This window comes from Rhinoraja longicauda, chromosome 13 (assembly GCF_053455715.1).
Source record: "Rhinoraja longicauda isolate Sanriku21f chromosome 13, sRhiLon1.1, whole genome shotgun sequence".
Lineage (NCBI taxonomy): Eukaryota > Metazoa > Chordata > Chondrichthyes > Rajiformes > Arhynchobatidae > Rhinoraja > Rhinoraja longicauda.
In genome coordinates this window covers 30,087,968-30,108,293 of record NC_135965.1, presented here as the reverse complement: position 1 = coordinate 30,108,293, position 20,326 = coordinate 30,087,968, and the positions used below count along the sequence as shown (strand labels likewise).

The window sequence follows — 20,326 nt, the reverse complement described above, 5'->3', positions numbered from 1 at the left end:
TTTCTCCTCATCTCTATCTTATGCAGTTTACTCCTTGTTCTGAAACTGTTTCCTCATCCAAGTTAGAGAAAAAGTGTCTTCCTTGCATCTAGCTTGAGATAACCTTAACAATCTCAATGTATATTTTAATTAGATCATTTAATTTCATCCCCTCAATTTTCTATCGCTGGAGATGAGAGTCCCAGTCTATTTAGTTGCTCCTCATCCCTGTAATGAGTCTATTGAATTGTGTTAACTTCCTCAAGGGCACGCAAATCCTTTCTTGGGTAAAGAGACCAAAACAGCACACAATACCCCTAGCTCCAGATAATTGTAATGACTTCCTTATTCCTGCAATCAAACTCTCCCCAATTGACTTGTTCGCAGCATATTGAACATCAATATGCCTTTAAATTTAACAAGCACTCTTTTTCGATTATGTGTACTTCAGTTCGATGACTTTACATTATTTCATTTTCTATGAATCGCCCACACAATCAGTTTGTCTATATCTTCTGTAGCCTCTTCACTCACAATCCTGATTAGTTTATATATGGTAGTGGATAATTAATGTTTTCGGCAACAAAAAGTTCAAATGTCTTCACTGACCCTAACATCAGACTTGGACCACCCTATTGAAGTGAATTTATGCAACCGCGAGACATGTTAAAAAAGGAGACCTATCAGCTCATCAAGTTTATATCATCTCTCCGAGTGATCTGTTAATCCTGAGTCCTTGCAACCATTCAATAACTCCCTTATTATTTCACCAACCACCCAAATAAGGGCTAAACCCATTTTTTTAACTTTAAAAAAATGCACGTAATTGTAGAAGGAAATTGGAGCATCTGATAAACACTCATGTGGTCAAAGTAAAAATATGCACATTCTCTCTCTGTCCTGATTGAATCAGATCTACTGGAGCTGTGAGTGACACAAGCATGCCTGCTATTGCGTAACATCTCATTCCATTCCCGTGGTATCTCGGCCCTCAGTTTGACTGCAGTGTGAAGTAATGAACAAACTTGCCAAGATTTAAGAGTTCAACAACTAATACTGTTTCTTTCAAGGGCTCCTGTAGATGTTGTGTTGAACATTTACTGACATTCAACAGTTAACTGCACTTAGACTTATCAATTGAAATTCAGTATTAAAACAATACACATTTGCTCATGCTTGAAGGCCAAGCTCCAAGCTAGTGTTGATTCTTTCATATAAGCTTGAGGGAAGGGAACTTGAGTCAATATCTATTTAGTCTTCTGGTAAACCACCCCACTCTACCACACTCTTCACAGCGAGACCCTGGAAAATGTGGCCAACTTCCTATTTTTTAGGATCCATCTCTCAGCTTTGGCAATTTCTTGCAATGCCTCAAAGCAGCCTTTAGTCAACTCAGCAAAAAAGATATTTGAAGTTGAGGACCTCAAACCTGGCACACGGCTCCTCATGGTCTGGTTGGAAACTGTAGCCCTTATCTTACCTCTCAGACATTCCGGTTTCTCCCATTCAGTGTACATCACAGTTTGACAGTGAGGAGTTAGATTTTATGTCTGTGGGTAGTTGGCCTGGCCTGACTGGCACAGTTAGTTTCTGCATTCTGTGGGTTTGGGAAAGGAACTAAGGCTCGAGGTGGGTGTAGGATAGTGTTAATGTACGGGGATCACTGGGCGGCACGGACTTGGAGGGCCGAAAAGGCCTGTTTCCGGCTGTATATATATGATATGATATGATATGATAAACTGCAAAAGCAACTGTCTCTTCAGCCTCAGGCTCCAAAATCTTCCTCTAAATTGCTTGCTTCTTATTTTCTTTCTCTCTTCTTTAAGACAGCTTGAAAAATATGTGTCTTGGTCAATCTGCCTAATATCACTCTGTCCAAATTGGATTCACTGTGCTTTGTGAGACACATTAGGACATGTTGCCAATATTAAAATATGTATGTCATTGCACCCTAGACCTTGCTGTGGACCATGCCAATAGCTGAACAAGGCTAAAGAGTTAATATTTAATATTAAGTAGAATTATCCTTTGAAATCTTAACATTTTTCATACCTTTATAGAGCTCAGAGTGGTATCTTGTAACTTTTACTTTGTTTTAAAGGTGGAGATGTCAGGAGATTTATAAAACCTCCAGGTGAAGATTTCAACCTGCAGGAAATTGAGCAGGTTTGTGACTTTTTTTTCTCTCCCATTAAATGTGCAGAAGTGCCAATGGGTATGGGTATGTTCACTTGTGGTGAATGATCAATTTGCTTCTGATCCTGTACAAAGCAAGTTTAAGTGGGAATTTGTCAACAAACATGCAGACACAATCATTCAGACTGTTGATAAATTCTACTGCCTACTCATCGAGAGTGCAGCTTATATGTTTTCTTTTTATATATATCACAAATCCCAACCAGAGTTTGTTACTGTCTGAAAAGCAAAAGCATTTGGGTAAACGTGCTATTGTGCCACCAGATTAAAAGATACTCCTCACTCACGTCATCATCTTAGGTTTTGAAATCTGGTCATCAACACATTTATTTCCTGTTTGGGTGCAGGCTAATGTAATTCAACACAAATTTCATCCAGAATAATTCTCAGATTTTATATATCAGGAGCCACCTGCAGAATATTAACAGAAGTTGTGGCAAAGGTCTAGTTGTTAAGGGGAGAAACTGAGTCGTTCTCCTTCTCATAACTCCAACCTTCATAAATTACAGTGAGTGTAACTTAAATGACTTAAATTATTGCATCATATGGGAGGCGCATTCCCAATCTCGTTGTACCCCTGGGTACAATGACAATAAAGATATATTGTATTGTATTGTATTGTATTGTGATACTATTCCCATTCGTTGGGAAATGAGAAAATTAAATTCTTGTTCCCGGTGTGAAAATACTTGATGAGGTAATCAATCATTAAAAGTTACACTGGGAAGGAATCTGTTGGCCCAGCAGCAAAGACTTTAGCTGGTTATACTAATCTGTGTTGATTTGGGCCATACTGTATGTTCACAGCTTACACAAATTTTGCTTTACCTTGCAGGCTCTGGTACAGCACAAGCCCATTCTGTTTTTCATCACACATGGGGAGTCCTCCTCAGGCGTGGTTCAGCAATTGGATGGGATGGGTCCACTCTGTCACAAGTCAGTGCACACCAGCCGGACAATAACTTCGATTTCACCTTCAATTTTTTTCTCCTTGGTGTTTTTTTTAATTAACCAAAACTAAAGGGCAACTGATGCTGTTAAAGGCCATTTAATTTATCCTCAAATCAAAGCTTACAGTTCACGGTTAGACACAAAATGCTGGAGTAAGTCAGCGGGTCAGGCAGCCTCTTTGGAGAAAATAGATGACGCTTTGGGTTGGGACCTTCTTCAGATTGATTTTAGTAGGAAGAATGGAGAAAAAACAAAGCAAAAAGAGGCAGGACAAATCAGGTCCAGCAACAGATGACCTCAGGCAAGGAGGTTCCTTGATAGGCAGATATTTGGATAGAGACAGCTGTGAGCCCAAAAGGGGGGTATTTAGTTGCGAATTGTTAGGTTACATCAGCTAAGGTTCAGGGAAAAAGTAAGGGGAGGTTGGGGGGAAGGGGGGTGTTCATAAAAGTTACCTAAAATTGAAGAATTCAATGTTCATACCAATGGTTGTAAGCTACCCAAGCGGAATATGGGGTCCTGTTCCTTCAGTTTAGGTGTGACCACACTGACCATGACGGAAGGCTGGGACAGAAAAGGTCTGTCCAGAAAAGGACAGAAACGGGACAGTATGGGAAGGGGAGTTGAAATGGTTAGCAACTGGGAGATCCAGTAGGCCTTGGTGGACCTAGCGCAGTGTTCAGCAAAGCGTTCACGAGTTTACACTTGGTCAGGAGCCCACATCGGGAACACTGGATGCAGTTGATGAGGTTAGAGGAGGTGCACGTGAATCCATGTCTCACCTGAAAGGACTGCTGGGAGACACAAAATGGTGGAGTAACTCATCGGGTTAGGTAACATCTCTGGAGCAAATAGATAGTGACATAGAGAGATATAGAACAAATTAATGTAGGATATGCAAACGGTAATGATGATCAAGAAAAGGTGGAGCCCACAATGGCTCATTGTTGGCTCTGGGCCAGGTGATAACGAGTTATACAGTCAATGAAACTCAACAGGATGACAGAGAAACTAGTACGACGACGAGGATGTGGGGGTGGGGGTGCTGAGAGAGAAGGGATGCAAGGGTTACTTGAAATTAGAGAAATCAATATTCGCTGGGTTGAAAGCTGCCCAAGCGAAATAGTCAGCATGAACTCAGATACTAGGCTTGTAGAAAAAGCCGAACATAGAATGCGTATCTAGAATTACATGTAGATCATCCCAACAAATTACTTAAATGGCTATGGTGATAATTAAACTCATAAATATTGGAATGTTAGTCCAGCACCAAAACCATGCTGAACTTTAATGGGAAGTAACACAACTCTCTCTACAGTGAGTAATTTACCATTCTCAGTATTAAAATCAAAGAGCTACAATAGAAAAATATTCCTCTCACACACTTCCCCAGCTATTCAGAGGTCTTGTCTGAATTGCACTTCTTCTGTAACACCCAACTTGATGAATGGTGCAAATGAAAAACATTCACAATTTAATTGGATAGAGGAAGAACAAACAGTAAGTGAATCAATAAGCAAATATTATGAAAATTGGTGGTATAACAGATGTCAAGGGTTCCCAAAGCTGCAGCATAATCCATATTATGCTTGAATGTGAAGTGGAACAATAGCAAATGGAATGTAATTCAGATAAGTATGAAGTGATGTATTTTGGGAAGGCATCCAGGGTAGGATGAGCTTAGCTAATAGTAGGCCCTTTGTGATTGATGATGAACAGAGGGATTTTAGGGTGCAAATGCATTGATCCTTGAAAGTGTAGCCCTGGTGGATAGGGTGGTGAAGTTGGTTTATGACATGTTTGCCCTCAATGGGTGTGGCATAGAATACAAGAGCTGCAACAGTTTTCTAAAGCATTGGTCAGGCAACACCTGGAGTCCTGTGTGCAGTTCGGTCACCACATTAATAGCAAGGATGGAAACGGTAGAAGGAAAGTCACCAGGATGATCTCTGGTTTGAACAATTACGATTACAATGAGAAACTGGATAGATTGAGTTTGTTTTCCCTGCAGTGAAGGAGTTGAATGATGACTCTATAGACTACATAAATGTATGAGGAAGGTAGATAGAAAATATATTTTTCCTGTGTTGGGGGCGTCTAAAACAAGTTAGCATAGGTAGAAGGTTTTGAGAGGATCTGAGGGAGATTCTTTTCACATATAGGGTGGTTGGCATATGGAATGTGCTTTCTGAGGTGGTGGTGGAAGCAGATTATCTCACCGCATTTAAGTAATATCTAGACAAGAACATTAATCGTCAACACAGAAGGCTTATGGACCTAATAAAGTCAAATGGGATTAGTCTAGGCAGTGTAACAGGTAACACGGACATGCTGGGCGGACGGATCCGTTTTGTGCTGTACATCTGTAGTTAGTGCTGTGATGTTTAAATACCTACTCTTTTTGCAATCTCTAGTGTTGTTTTATTTCTCTCCAGGCATAACTGTTTGCTGCTGGTTGACTCTGTGGCCTCTCTCGGCGGGACTCCTCTCTACATGGATGAACAGGGTATGCATGAGACCCAACATTGTTAACAAAAGTGAATGATCCAATGTTTTTACCTTCCTTTATCATTTTATTTATAACATAAAGTAACAACAGTGATGGCTGGAAATGATCAGCAGCCCAAGCAGCATCTGTGGGGAGGGAAACAGGGTGGCACAGTGGCACATCTAGTGGATCTACTGCCTCCCCACACGCGTGATTGGGGTTCAATCCTGACTTTCGGTGCTGACGTTGGGAAGTTTTCATGTTCTCCCTGTCACTGAGGTATCTCCCAGTGCTCCAGTTTCCTCCCATTTCCCTAAGAAGTATAGGTCTGCAGGTTAATTGGTTAATTGCAGGTAAATCAGCCCTATTGTACAGGTGCATGGGAGATGGGAATTTGCAGAGAATAAAATGTGGTAAGTGTAGTACTGGTATGAAAAATATACTTGATGGTCTTGACGAATCATTAAAAAACCCATTGTTGTTTAAGAACTTTAAAAGTATTTAATCGCATTTAAGTGTACATTCCATTGGCATATATACCCAACATGTTATTAATGCCGGTTAGGAACATGCATCACAATTACTCAAGAGAATGAAAAACGCCTTTGACATTTCCCATATCGTCCCAATTGTGTGTTCTTTCCACTGATTTGCGTAACAGCCCTACTCAGTATTTTGTTGCCATTTCTCATTATCTTGAGTAGTCGCTCTGATATTCCAAATGATGTGACCATCTTTTTCTATTCAGGCATTGACATCCTTTACTCTGGATCCCAGAAAGTCCTCAACTGTACCCCTGGAACTGCGCCAATCTCCTTTAATGACAAAGCATGGTTTGTAACTATTTTTTTTCTCACCTGCTCTGCAACTTAAGTAATCCCAGGGAACTACGGTCTCGACCCGAAACGTCACCCATTCCTTCTCTCCCGAGATGCTGCCCGACCAGCACTTTGTGAATAAATACCTTCGATTTGTACCAGCATCTGCAGTTATTTTCTAAAACTACAAAAGGCCATGTCCTGCCACACATCTGCTACCTGTGACAATCACTGAAATACACATGAACAAAATTGCAGACTGGCGACTGATTTCACACCCCATCCCATTCATTGTTGGACATAAGCTGCCACAAAGTGATACTGTTTGAAGAAGAGCAGAGTAGCTCCAAGTTAATACATCCCTCATCACTGTTTATAAAATAAATGAAGTGGTTATACTGATCTCTGTGGAACCTTGATGTTTACAAATTGGTTTAAGTTCTTTTTGCTTTACTTTAAGGAAAACATTTCAAAATGAATTAAGGTGTCCAAAAGAGATTTTAATGTTCTTGGGGTCATGAAGAGTTAAATACAAATACATATTATTTCTTTAACATTTTTAATGGCAGAAAGACCTACTTTGCCCAATTAAACCAGGAACTAATTACAAGGAGTACCACACAAGGCAGATGATTTCCATTCCTTCATTCTTCTCACAATTTTGAATTTAAACTTGGAGACACAAGAGACTGCAGATTTGAAATCTTGAGCAAAACAGAAAGTAATAGAGGAACACAAGGGTCAGGCAGCATCTGGGGAGGGAATAGACTGGCGACATTTCAGGTCAGGACCCTTTTAAAGTTGCTTTGCTTTCATTTCTCAAATCCATGATCACGCAGTGTCATAGTTAATTACCCATCTCTGTGAAAATTCCTTGAGTCACTGTGTGAATCTATTTCAGTTATTTTTCACATCTTCCTAGCCATAATTTTCCTCAGCCATTCAATGCTTCCCTAGAATCAGTAAATTGAATGAAAACATTCCAGATTGCTTCCTCCTTGTATCTATAATTCTTAATTAATTGCTAATCAGCCTCCCTCCTGCAGAAACATTTTTGTGTAAGACCATTCAGTAGCATGGCATATCTTACTTATGTGAGAATAACCAGAGTCATAGAGCATCAAACTATATTTCTTCACCAATATTTTGCATCATTTTCTAAAAGTGTCTTTGTGTTCTGTTTACAGCCAGAAAATATTTAATCGGAAGAAGAAACCTACTTCTTTGTATCTCGACATGAGTTGCCTTTCAAACTTCTGGGGCTGTGATGGGAGTCCAAGAAAGTGGGACAGAGTTTCTGTTTTTACATTACAGGAAATATTCGAGATTTGGGAATTAATTGAATGGGGTGGGGTGGAATCCCAGGCGTGAAGAGGGAATGGAATGGGAGGCAGTGTGAAAGAGTGAGGTGGAGTGCATTGGCGGGGAGGATGGAGGGATGGGGCATCCGGGAGTCAGATAGACAGAGCGTCAAAGAGGCAGATGGACAGAGCGTCCGTGACGGGGAGCGAGGGAAATGGTGTTTAAGAGGGAGAGAGATGCAGTTGGGAAACAGAATGAGTAATTGGGTGAAGAGAGAAAATTGGCAAAAATTATAAAAGTTGATGGAGAAAAGGCTTTGGTGAACCTTGCTGGTAGGGAAAATGATGATAGGAAATTTCATGGGTCCAGAGACATGATATGCTGAACCCCATTAACTGGAAATGTGGTAATGTTGCATCTTATTTTACAGATATCATCATACAAGCCCCATCACCTGTCTTTTTGCATTGAGAGAGGCACTTGCAATTCTTGCAGAAACAGTGAGTATTGGTGTTTTTGTCAAATTTGGATTTTTTTTTCCCATCGTTTTCACCAGTGCAATACGCACATCTAAGTTCACTCATCCAGCAATCGCTAGCTAACTTCCAGCAGTGTAGCAAAGTTGGCTGATTAGGGTCCTTAACCTGCCACCCATGCTCACCCATCCTACTCCACCATTATGTAGAAGGTATTCATAATGTGAACCTTTGGGTATGAGTATGCACAGGTGGAACCCTATCAAAAATCACACATGTAAAGCACTGCTCATTCACTCCTTTCCCAGGACTATATCAGTTTGCACTATATTTGTATTCTCCAAACCTCACTCATTCCTTGGTTCAAATATGAACAGAATATACTCATTGCACCTCTCTCTCAATGGAGCAACCATTACATTGAGCCCTGCTATTTACACTAGGCCTGCCTCTTTTCCCTGCGTTATGACTTCTGACTATTCCAATTATTCTCTTTCCAATCTGTTCCCGTGCATTGTACCTGACTAGAGTTTGATCTTAAAAGTACTGGGGATGGGAGTTCACCTTTTTTCAGTCTTGACCTTCTGTGAAGCATTGTTGCCAATTCTCTACAGGGCCTTGAGAAACACTGGAAACTTCACCAGAAAAATGCTGAGTACTTGCACAAAGGCCTGCAGGACCTTGGTTTGAAACTCTTCGTCAAAGACAAGGTGAGCACTTTACTTTGGAGCCAAGTGAACAGTGAAAAACTTTGCATTTGTCATCGTTGGAGAGGCTGTGTCCATGAGCATTAGTCCACTCACAAATTTACGATAGGATCAGGCAGTATTGTATAGATCAAACATGTATGATAACATTCTTACTGTAGATGCTTCATTGTGAGTAGGTTGTGAGTCAAAGGAGATGGGCAGAGAAGCAACTGGTTTGACAACCAATGCAGTTGGGCCTGCAGAGATCAATCGGCACTCTTCAAAATGTTTAAACTTGAATTGGAGCAACTGCGTGGGATTAATTTTAAGAATCAAAGTCTGAATTCATATCTACATATTCTTCATTTGGAGAGGAAACAAGGTTCAGTTACATTGATAAACTCATTGATAAATACTTTAACTATTGAAGTGTTATTTTGAAGACCTCTGTCCCCATTTTGCCCTGTGGGTAGACGATGAAGAGGAACTTTGGAATTTCAACCTATGTGATAGGGTGGTGAATTAAATTTGCTAAAAACGTTGGCTGGGGTAAATAGCGGGGATCAAAGTAATGGTTGCTACCTTGAGAGATAGGTGCAAAGGGTATGAGTTAGAACATCATAAATCCAGTGCCTTCCTGCTGACATCTACATAAATGTTTACAATACCTTGGTTTAAAACTCTGTCAAAGATAAAGTATTTCACTTTGAAATCAACCAGGTTTAGGTTTAGATTTATTAAAAAAGCTTTGTTTTACATGCTATCTAATCAAATCAGATAATAGTATATATAAATACAATCACACCAAACTCAAGTACAATAAATAGAGCAAAGGGAAGATAGAGTGCAGAATATAATTATCAGCATTGTAACATAATAGTTCCAGAAACAAAGTCCAATATCAACAATGAGATAGAAGTGAGTCAAACAGTACCCTGACTTATGGAAGGACTGTTCAGAAGCTTGATAACAGAAGGGAAGAGCTGCTCCTGAGTCTCAGCATGCGTGCTTTCAAGCTTCTGTATCTTTTGTCAGACGAGAAGAGGTAAAAGACGGACCAGGGTATTTATGTTGGTTGCTTTCCTGAGGAACGTGTAGATGGTGTGCCTTCTTGGCTGTTGCCTCAATGAGGTTGGTCCACGACAGATCATCGGTAATAGTTATGCCCAGGAATGTGAAGAGGGACAAGGTGAGAAAGGTCTTTGGTTATGTTGGCTGCTTTCCCGAGGCAGCATGAAGTGTAGATGATGTGCCTTCCTGGCTGTTGCTGCTTGGTTTTTTAGCATTTGTCATCACTGGATAACAGCGTCTATAAGCATTACTCTGCTCAAGTTTATGGTCAGATCTAGCAGACTTTCAGCGCAGTGCACAAACATTTCACAATCTTCCTCCTGAAATCATGGAGTACGTCCAGAAACATTGCCAAGCCTTGGTAGTAAGTATATTAGCCATACAACTACTTTTGCTATTTGATGCTGTAATCAAAGATCTTGCAACTAAATTGGTAGTTAAAGACATTTTAGAGAAGGTTTTGGAAAAAAAAACATTAAAATATTTGTCATTTACTCCTCAGGCACTAAGGCTCTCCACAGTCACAACAATTGCAGTGCCTGAAGGTTATGAATGGAAAGACATCACTGACTATATAATGAAGAACTACCAGATCGAGATCACTGGTGGACTGGGACCCACTCTTGGCATGGTACGTAAAAGCAGGTGTGGCTCAGAGGCACATGCAGGGAAGATGGCCGGTTTCATAGAATTAAGACGTGGACATTTTTTCTGTAATTTATTACTTTACCCTTGTATTTTAGGAAAGAACACTTCCAATCCAATAGGGTATTGCTTGTCTACGTATGCAGCTGGCCAGTATCACTTGGCATAACATAGTTGCAGGGCATTAAGAGAGCAATCAGGTCTTCAATACATGGGGCCAGGATGCACTGTCAAAGTTATATTCTATCTTAAAGTGAATGGATTTCATGAAAGATATGTGGCGAACCATTTATATCTGTTTACATTTACATGCATCCTGGCTAAATAAATGGCAATATTTGCAAATATGTTATCAATATACGGATATATTATGTAAGACTCCCCACATGGCATTTCCCTGTTCTTAGCTGAGTAACTGCATTAATCGGCTATACACACAGCTGACAAGATCACTTCAGCAGCTCCATAAAGCCAGTTAGAAGTTCTAACATAGGTTGATTTTTTAGCTCAGATAGTGCAGGAATAAGCAGTAGTTAATCCTTATGGAATCTGGATGTGATTCATTCTTGGATAAATGATTTCCCCCAAGCCACATCACAGCAAAGCAGTTGCTAATCATTAAATTGTTTGTGGACTTTCTCCCTCTGGTTCATGCAAATATTGGAACAGCGTTTATTGAAGTAAAGATGAGGCGACTGGCACAATGGTTTAGTTTCTAGTTCTACTTTTTAGAGTTTTTCGAGACCATACACTACGTTATGGTCTACGTCAGAGATAGACATTACAGATAAAACCTCTTGTTAAGGGTTTCCATAAATTTCTTGACAGCTGATTATTCCAGAGCTACCTCCCTGTAACTGCACATGCAGACTTAATACCGACGCATACGATTAATTAATGGATCACTCTACTCCTGCTTATGATAACAGCCAACAAAGTTGCTCTTTAATTACTAGGGCAGCAAGGTGGCGCAGCGGCAGAGTTGCTGCCTTACAGCACGAGATCAGAGTTTGATCCTGATCTTGGGTGCTGTCTGTATGGAGTTAGTACGTTCTCCCCGTGACTTGCATTGGTTTCCTCCCACACTCCAAAGACGTACTCCAAATTGTTGGCCAATTGGCTTGGTAAAATTGTCTCTAATGCATGTAGGATAGTGTTAGTGTACGGGGATCACTGGTCATCACAGACTCGATGCCTGAAGGGCCTATTTCCGTGCTGTATCCACTGTTTCCGTGTCGTATCTCTAAACTAAACTCTCAGAATTCATTTATCAAGGTTCTAAAAGCAGAAATAAAGTAGGATTTTTTAATGATATTTTAAAGTTACTCAAGGTTTGTTACTCAATTTCTCTCCAGCACCAGGTTGAAGATGGGCCAGGATCACTTTCATAATTGGTGTGCTTTTTCCTCGTGCAGCCTCTGCATCATTGCTTGGAATGAATGGGTTCATACTGATGTTTGCTAAGCTATGCTCTAAATAAATCTTTGGTCTTTGTCTTTAGGTTTTGCGTATTGGATTAATGGGCATCAATAGCACAAAAGAGAACGCAGATCTTGTTCTCCGAGCTCTGAAAGATGCCCTTAAGAACTGCAAGAAATCCAAGTAATGGTCAGACCATTGAACAGTTCCAGTGTCTATTAACCAGATGACCAAAGAGAAAACTAATCACTGATGTATAAGCAATGATAAAATAAAAATTGTTCTAATTGTACCGAAACATCAACAACCTTGGAGCTTCAAAAGGTAACTGTTTGGGTGATAGAGTCCAAGGCATTCAAAGATATTAATGAAGAGATTCAATAAATCAAATCTTTTGAATTCAGAAAATAATCTTTTGGATTTGGAGGGCTGATATGTTCACTGATGTCGTTAATCCGGATTCACTGTTTAGTTTTCCAATGTTAAAAGAGTGAAGGATGTATTCGCACTTTTTTCTTGCCTCAGAGTAGACCTCTGATGCTTCTGGTGTCAGAGAAAAAAAGGTTGCGCGGATGGACCAAGCCTGTTACACATAGATTATCCCAAAAGGGTGTGGACCTCACCAGACAGGTCACAATTGAAGCAGGTGATGGAACATGGTCATGTTGATAGCTAGAGATATTGTGAAGGTAACAGACCTCACCCTATTAATTACACGGTTGAGAACTGTACCAATCCAATATACTTGTACTCATTTTAGTAGAATGGAACATTCATACAATAATGTTGTCTTATTAACTCAATGTGCACCACTGAATAAACACCATTTTACTTTTGTTTCTTGAATTCAATTTTTATTTTGATATTATAGTCCACATTCTGCCTGTCTTATGGCATTATATATAGTCAATTAAAAATTGGAATAAAAATTACATTATGTCCACATCCATCAAATAAATCATAGTTTATAAGCTGTTCTGATATTCCATGCCATTGAGGAAATAGTTTTACAGGTCATAACGAAGAGACTTTAAATTACATATGTAGAATGATCGAATATATGGACCAGTTCCAACATCCCTCTCTCCAGTAATATCAGCATTCATCAATACCATTGTAGAAAATAGCAGCCACAGTTATCAATTGCATGTACAACAGTTGGAATGTTTCCAAGAAGTGTTCTGACATAAATACAAATATGACCTTTAAACTTAAACTTTGTTTTAGTAACTCATAAAATTAACAAATAAGTTCAACCTAACTTTATCTAGTTTTAATTAAACATTAAAGAATAAGCTTGTTTAATACCTATTGGATATAAAGATCATGGTTTATCATTTGCCCATATTTTTGAATAGCTCCATTTGCACAGGACCTAGAAAACCACTGACTGTACGTATTCTCTCATAATCCATTTAAAACTCTGAGCAAGGATGATTGTCACCATTTACTAGTCTCAACTCCGCTTCCGAAAAGAGTCTTGGGGAAGGAGATTTTTGTCTTTGGGAATAACAATTGCTGAACATTGTGGAAAATCTCCAAATCCAATACCATTCATCAAACAACCACACCAATTCATCAGTTATTGAATCAATTTTACAATCTTGAACTTCAGATCTTTTGACAAGTGCAAACAGGTCCAATGGGTAAAAACATCATGCACGTGAGAAGGAATGGGATCACCTCTAATGCTTGCCAAGAAGTTTTGACATGGTCTAAATTGACCCAGAACCAGGTCATAATTTCAATTAATACCAAAAGGAAAATACTGTGGGGATTCTGGACATTTACAATAAGATACAAATAATGCATTAGCCAAGTATGTAAGAACATACAAGGAATTTGATTTGCCATGCACATACCAAAAAAGCAGCAAGACACAAACCAACATAAAAATTAACATAAACATCCACCATAGCGCACTGTGATGGAAGGTAATAAAGTCTTATCTTCTTCCCTCCTTTTATCCGGCTTCGGGGCGATCGAAGCTCCCGCAGCCGGCGGTTGAAGCTCCTGCGTTTGGAGCTCCCGAAGTCGGTCCCCAACCAAGGGACCGCGAGTTCCATGATGTTAAGTCCACAGGCTCCCGGGGTTGGAGCTCCCGAAGTCGATCCCTGACAAAGGGACTGCCAGCTCCATGATATTAAGTCTGCAGGCTGCCGTGGTTGGAGCTCCTGAAGTCGATCCCCAGCAAGAGGCCACCAGCTCTTCGATGTTAAGCCGCAGTGCGGACGGAGATACGATACAGAAAAAAGTTGCATCCCCGTTGAGGAAAGTGATTTAAAAAATATACATTTTTAAATGTTTCCCCCACCTCCCAAATAATACAAAACTAAAGATGCACTAAAACATACATTTAACAACAAACTGAATACAACAAAAGAAGGACGAGACAGACTGTTAGTGAGGCTGCCATCGTGTGGTACCACCCGGTGGAATGTACCGGTGGAATAAACACACAATGTTAATTGTTATGTGGCCAAATTTGAGGATGATACAAAGATAGGTGGAGGAGGAGGTAGTGTAAAGGTAGCGTAGAGGAAGCAGGGAGTTTGCAGAACGACTCGGACAGGTTGGGAATGTGGGGAAAAAATTGGCAGATGGAATAGTGTAGCAATGTGTGATCATGCACTTTGGTAGTAGGAATAAAGGCATAATTTTCCCAATGGGGAAAGGATTCTGAAAGCGGAAGTGCAAAAGGACTTGGAAGTGATGGTGCAGGATTCCCAAAAGGTTAATTAGCAAGTTGAATTGGAGTAAGGAAGGCAAATGCAAGGTTACCATTTATTTCAAGAGGACTAGAATACAAAAGCAGGGATGCATGCTGAGGCTTTATAAGGCACTGGTCAGACCGTGTTTAGAGAATTGTGGGCATTTTTGGACCCCATATCTGGGGTTGATTCGGGTCCAGAGGTTTACCAGAATGATCCTGGGGATGATTGGGTTAACGCAAGGTCATAAGTGATAGGAGAAGAATTAGGCCATTCAGCCCATCGAGTCTACTCCACCATTCAATCGTAGCTGGCCCTCCTAACCCCATTCTCCTGCCTATCTCTCCCTCCTAACCCCATTCTCCTGCCTTCTCCCCATAACCTCTGACACCTGTACAAATCAAGAATTTATCTATCTCTGCCTTAAAAATATCCACTGACAGCCTCCACAGCCTTCTGTGGCAAAGAATTTCAGATTCACCACACCACCCTCTGACTAAAGAATTTTCTTCTCATCTCCTTTCAAAAGAATGTCCTTTAATTCCGAGGCTGTGACCTCTAGTCCTAGATATGATGAGCATTTGACAGCCTCATGACCTCATTGAAACTTACCAAATAATGAAAGGCCTGGATAGAGTGGAAGTAAAGAGGATGTTCCACTAGTGGAAGAGTCTAGAACCAGAGGGCACAGCCTCAAAATAAAAGGACATACCATTGGAGGAGAGATGAGGAGGAATTTTGTTAGCCGGAGGCTGGTGAATCTGTGCTCATAGCTATCAACAGCTATGGAGCCCGTCTTTGGGTGTTTTTAAAATGGAGAAGATTGGCAGTTTCTTGAATAGTAAGGGTGTCAAAGGTTACGGGGAGAAGACAGAAGGGGGTTGAGAGGGAAAGATAGATCAGCCACGAATGAATAGCAGAGTAGATGCGATGGGTCGAAAGGCCTAATCTGCGAATCTGATTTATGAACAATACTCCCATGTTAAGTAGTATTAATCTAGAAACAAGCAAATATTTCCGGTTGGTGACCTTTCACCAGAGCTCACTTCTGATGTAAACTCATCAACATTAAACAATTCTGGTTTTCTTGTGCCTCAGATTATGCTTAATTTGGAGTTACTATTTTTCAGTTGAAAAATTTAATTGCTTTACTATGTAACCAATTTAACCTATGGTGGGTTGACAGCTAGAAAAATAATCAGGGTAGAAAAATACCACAAGGATCACAATATCTTAATATATCTTTTCATGCAATTGCATCAAACGTATTGTGAGCAATTTTGGGCACCATATCTGAGGAAGGATGCGCTGGCTCAGGAGAGGGTCCAGAGGTTTACAAGAATGATCCCAGGAATGAGTAGGTTAATCTATGATGAGCGTTTGTCAGCACTGGGCCTGTACTCGCTGGAGTTTAGAATAATGAGGGGGGATCTCATTGAAACATACAGAGTAGTGAAAGGCTTGGATAGAGTGGATGTGGACAGTGTGTTTCCACTGGTGGGAGAGTCCAGGATTAGAGGTCATAGCCTCAGAATTAAAGGACGTTCTTTTAGGAAGATTAGGAGAAACGTATTTAGTCAGAGGATGGTGAATCTGTGAAATTCTTTGCCACAGAAGGCTGTGGAGGCCAAGTCAGTTGTTATTTTTAAGGCAGAGATAGATTCTTGGTTAGTACAGGTGTCAGAGGTTATGGGGAGAAGGCAGGAGAATGGAGTTCAGAGGGAGAGATAGATCAGCCATGATTGAATGGCGGAGTAGACTTGATGGGCCGAATGACCTAATTCTACTCCTATTCCTTATAACAAACAATTCCCTGGTCTGAAATAGATCCTTCTACAATAAAACAAAATGAATGAGTCCTGCCTCTTAAAAAAAACATCCAAATTGTTTTACATTGAGAAAAGTCGCAATAAAGAAAAGCAGCCCTAACCAGTGGCATCATCTGATCTATTTGACATTTTTGCTTTTATGCAACCAGCGTGAATGAATGCACTTTTAAATTTCCATATGCTTAAGATGCTGCTCCTTGAAATATATCCTGGTAACATACTATCTGAAATCTTTTCGTTCTCACACACTTATCACTATTCTCCAGCACTCCCGTCTCCGAATTTTGGCTACTACTAAATCCAAGTTGAAGTCAACCTCTCACCTTGCAATTCATCAAGTGACAACTATCTGAAGACTGCAAGAAGCAGTAGTTACACTGCTGCAGAGTACACACTACTTCAACTCGGGTACAGGGGCTAATTGTCAACCTACAAATGTGTTCAAAAAATGTCATAACAGTGGAGACTTAAAGGATCAAGGAGCTTCCCAGAGTCAGCACTGGGGAAAGAACACTGACATTGTGTAAAATAAGATAGTGGGAACGAACTTTGGTCAAAGGTTAAGGTTTTACACAATGTAGAAACGTTAGAGAAAGAATTCCATGACATTGAACTTGGATAATTAATCATTAGTGAGAATCATTCATAGGGACATGTCAGATTCATAGAGCCTGAATACAACTTAGAAGGGTTGGCCACCTTCATTCCATTGAGTGTGGACCCAACTAATGCAGCATATCTTGTCTCATCTTCCAATGCAGCAAGAGCTACCCAATAATCCAGTGCTGCCATGTGCCTTGCAAACCAAGCTTCCAGTCACCCATGTCTGCTGGCATCATGGATGAATGCGTTTGTGTCATTCATGCCACTCCAAGAATCCATTGCAATGACAATAAATTGAGGCACTGGCCTGGGGATAACGGCACAGGCTCCATGGTCTATTATTTCCTGAAGAACAGCACAACATTCTACCTTAATGCTGCCATTTTTATTCCCCTCAGTGGTTTCAGAGGTTGTGGTCTAAAGATGGGCTTTCTGGGGCCAGACCATCTGCATATTGTCCCCCCAATCCACCTCAATCTCCACTGAAAATGCAGTGGATTTCCGGGATTCCATGCCTCGACCATTGTGGTCAAAAATTAGATGCATGTCAATTGTCATATTTATTGTTCATTACTGATAATTAGGAAGTCACACAGAATCTCTGTATGCCTGTAATGTTTGTGCACAGTCTAAACCACTGGAAAAAAATGTTGTCCTCTAGTCTCCATGCTAGCTCTATCTGCTACTCTCCTTTCAAGGAGATGGATCTGGTTCTCCTCAAAGACCATGGCCTGGCATGGTGCTAATCCAGCAGTGTATATGAAATTAAGAGACGCTTTGAACACCAACAGCTCAAGACTAGAAGTATTGAAGGGATGGGTACAAGGACCAGCACAGGCAAGGTATTTCTGCCTCTGTTCAGCAGGGTTACAGCATGTGATAAGAATAACAGAGTACCATGTGTGTTGTTGCTTCGGCAGGTGAATATAGAACCTTTCCTTGGAATATTTTATCTGGACCCTTCTATTTCAAGATACTGTCTCACTCCTTTGGAAAGCAGTTTTGCTGTGAGTCACGTTATGATCCCCTTAGGTCATTCCTCAAAAAAACCCTTAAGAGGAGACACATTAACTTTAAAAATAATAATTATTATTAAAAAATCTAATTATTTTAAATCTTTATCTTAGTATCACATATAATAACCAACATAACTATTTTTGCATCAAATATTTGGCTCAATATTTGCTTTTTATTTTCTGAAACCAAGCTACACCAGGCATACTAGGTGTTACTTCAAATAAATTACTCTGTCAATAGCCTCATTGCTTATTATCTGCTGGCTAAGGCATCAGGAAGCACATCTTGTGCAAAAATTGATTGCTCCTGGTCCTTTAAACTATGTTCCAACATTCCTCCTCCATGCAGCCTAGAAACACTTCCAATAGACAATAGGTGCAGGAGTAGGCCATTCAGCCCTTCAAGCCAGCACCGCCATTCAATGCGATCATGGCTGATCACTCTCAATCAGTACCCCGTTCCTGCCTTCTCCCCATACCCCCTCACTCCGCTATCCTGTCGGTTTCTGCAATGAATTCAATCAGTTTATTAGGACACAAATTCAAAATGCACTACTTTTCAGAAGTGTTTGTTTTAAACATTTCCACTCAGATATGTTTGTATATTCAGAACATAATATCCATCACTAACCAGGGAATTGGAAAGCACTTTAAAATGTTGTTAAAAAAATAAATCTTGATGTTTTCCAGGAGCCAAACGGACAAATTTTATTAATTTTACTGAAATAGAATTTTCCTGAAATAAACACAATGTCTCCACGCCCAATGATTAATCCAAGATTAACAATGAAAATTACGAAAATAAATCCACATGGAACGTTTTAACAACATATATATGCAGCAAACTGAATACATTAGAAATGGAAATTCCTTAAAACTTTTGATTGCTTTTGATCTAATCACAAAAGAAGAACTTGCACAACTTGGTGGAATATTAAAGTCACCCCCTCTGGGAGGGAAAGGCCACATGGTTCCTCTGTGGAGTTCTACCTTTCTGAGGCAGTAATTAGTTCTTCTTTGGGTGCTACTCAAGTCTGGGCAGCACACAATTTGACCGCTAGACTCAGATCTTCTACGATGGTATCAACATCCTCTTTTGATGTTGCCCGTCCCACACTTAATCGAATGGCATTTTCTGCCACCTCATATGGAATGCCGCTATTCAGTAGCACATGTGAAGGCCTGAAATAACACGACAATTTGTTACAGGCAAAGTGACAGGATAAGAGCATTAAGATTGCTTGATTGAACAATACAGCATGGAAACAGGCCCTTTGGCCCAACGAAGCAATGTCCCATTCACATTAGTTCCAAGTCATCCCACTTTCGCATCCACTTCCTACATATTAGAGGCAATTTACCAGAGGCCAATTAACTTACAAACCCACGTCTTTTGGATATGGTAGGAACCCAGAGCACTAGGAGGAAAGCCATGCAGTCACAGGGAGAACGTACACTCCATACAGACAGCCCCGAGGCCAGGTCTCTGGTGCTGTGAGGCAGCAGCTCTACCAGCTGCGGCACTGTGAACGCCCATGCAATCACTTCTCAAATTCCAGAAGGAAAGTTTTGTATGTCTACTTTGTGATTCTAAAAGGACACATCATCGAAACCTGTCTACAAACCTGATGGCAAATGGCCCAAAAGCCGGGAAATTAAATATCAACATTTGTCCAAACACATTTAAGCAATATAAACATTTATAAACTGGGATTAGGATTAAAAAGTTTGAAGATTGTTCAAGACAATCTTTTACCTTTGGTTCTTCATTGGCTCACAAAAGGGAATCTGTCCAGGCAGCCAACTGTCATCCAAAATCAAGCAAAACTTTATTGCTTTTTTATGTTCAAGTTTCACTATCAGCACGTGCTATTTGCTTTTCCTGAAGCTGCACATTTAAATAACTTCTGTGACAAGAAAGCATGCTGGCAGACGGGAATAAATGGATCGACTGGGATTATATTCACTGGAATTTAGAAGGGTGAGAGGGGATCTTATAGAAACATAAAATTCTTAAGGGCTCAGACAGGCTAGATGCAGGAAAATGTTCCTGATGTTAGGGAAGTCCAGAACCAGGGGTCACAGTTTAAGAATAAGGGGTAGGCCGAGGAAAAACCTTTTCACCCAGAGAGT

General features: G+C 40.3%; 2 protein-coding genes across 9 annotated transcripts in view; one reads left to right on the top strand and one right to left on the bottom strand.

The window, feature by feature from the left end:
* agxta (alanine--glyoxylate and serine--pyruvate aminotransferase a) overlaps positions 1 to 12,871 on the top strand; it is a 29,524-nt gene extending 16,653 nt beyond the window's left edge. For both annotated transcript variants that reach the window (XM_078410670.1, XM_078410671.1), the window contains exons 3-11: positions 2,081 to 2,145; positions 3,011 to 3,111; positions 5,562 to 5,632; positions 6,363 to 6,447; positions 7,620 to 7,715; positions 8,165 to 8,234; positions 8,825 to 8,920; positions 10,473 to 10,601; positions 12,117 to 12,871. In XM_078410670.1, the coding sequence (XP_078266796.1) occupies positions 2,081 to 2,145; positions 3,011 to 3,111; positions 5,562 to 5,632; positions 6,363 to 6,447; positions 7,620 to 7,715; positions 8,165 to 8,234; positions 8,825 to 8,920; positions 10,473 to 10,601; positions 12,117 to 12,221 (818 nt within the window). In that variant the 3' untranslated portion in view covers positions 12,222 to 12,871. The remainder of the gene's footprint in view (positions 1 to 2,080; positions 2,146 to 3,010; positions 3,112 to 5,561; positions 5,633 to 6,362; positions 6,448 to 7,619; positions 7,716 to 8,164; positions 8,235 to 8,824; positions 8,921 to 10,472; positions 10,602 to 12,116) is intronic.
* A 6,056-nt stretch (positions 12,872 to 18,927) lies between these two features.
* Positions 18,928 to 20,326, bottom strand: part of scly (selenocysteine lyase) — a 34,796-nt gene continuing 33,397 nt past the window's right edge. For all 7 annotated transcript variants that reach the window (XM_078409953.1, XM_078409957.1, XM_078409954.1 and 4 more), the window contains one exon: positions 18,928 to 19,375. In XM_078409953.1, the coding sequence (XP_078266079.1) occupies positions 19,222 to 19,375 (154 nt within the window). In that variant the 3' untranslated portion in view covers positions 18,928 to 19,221. The remainder of the gene's footprint in view (positions 19,376 to 20,326) is intronic.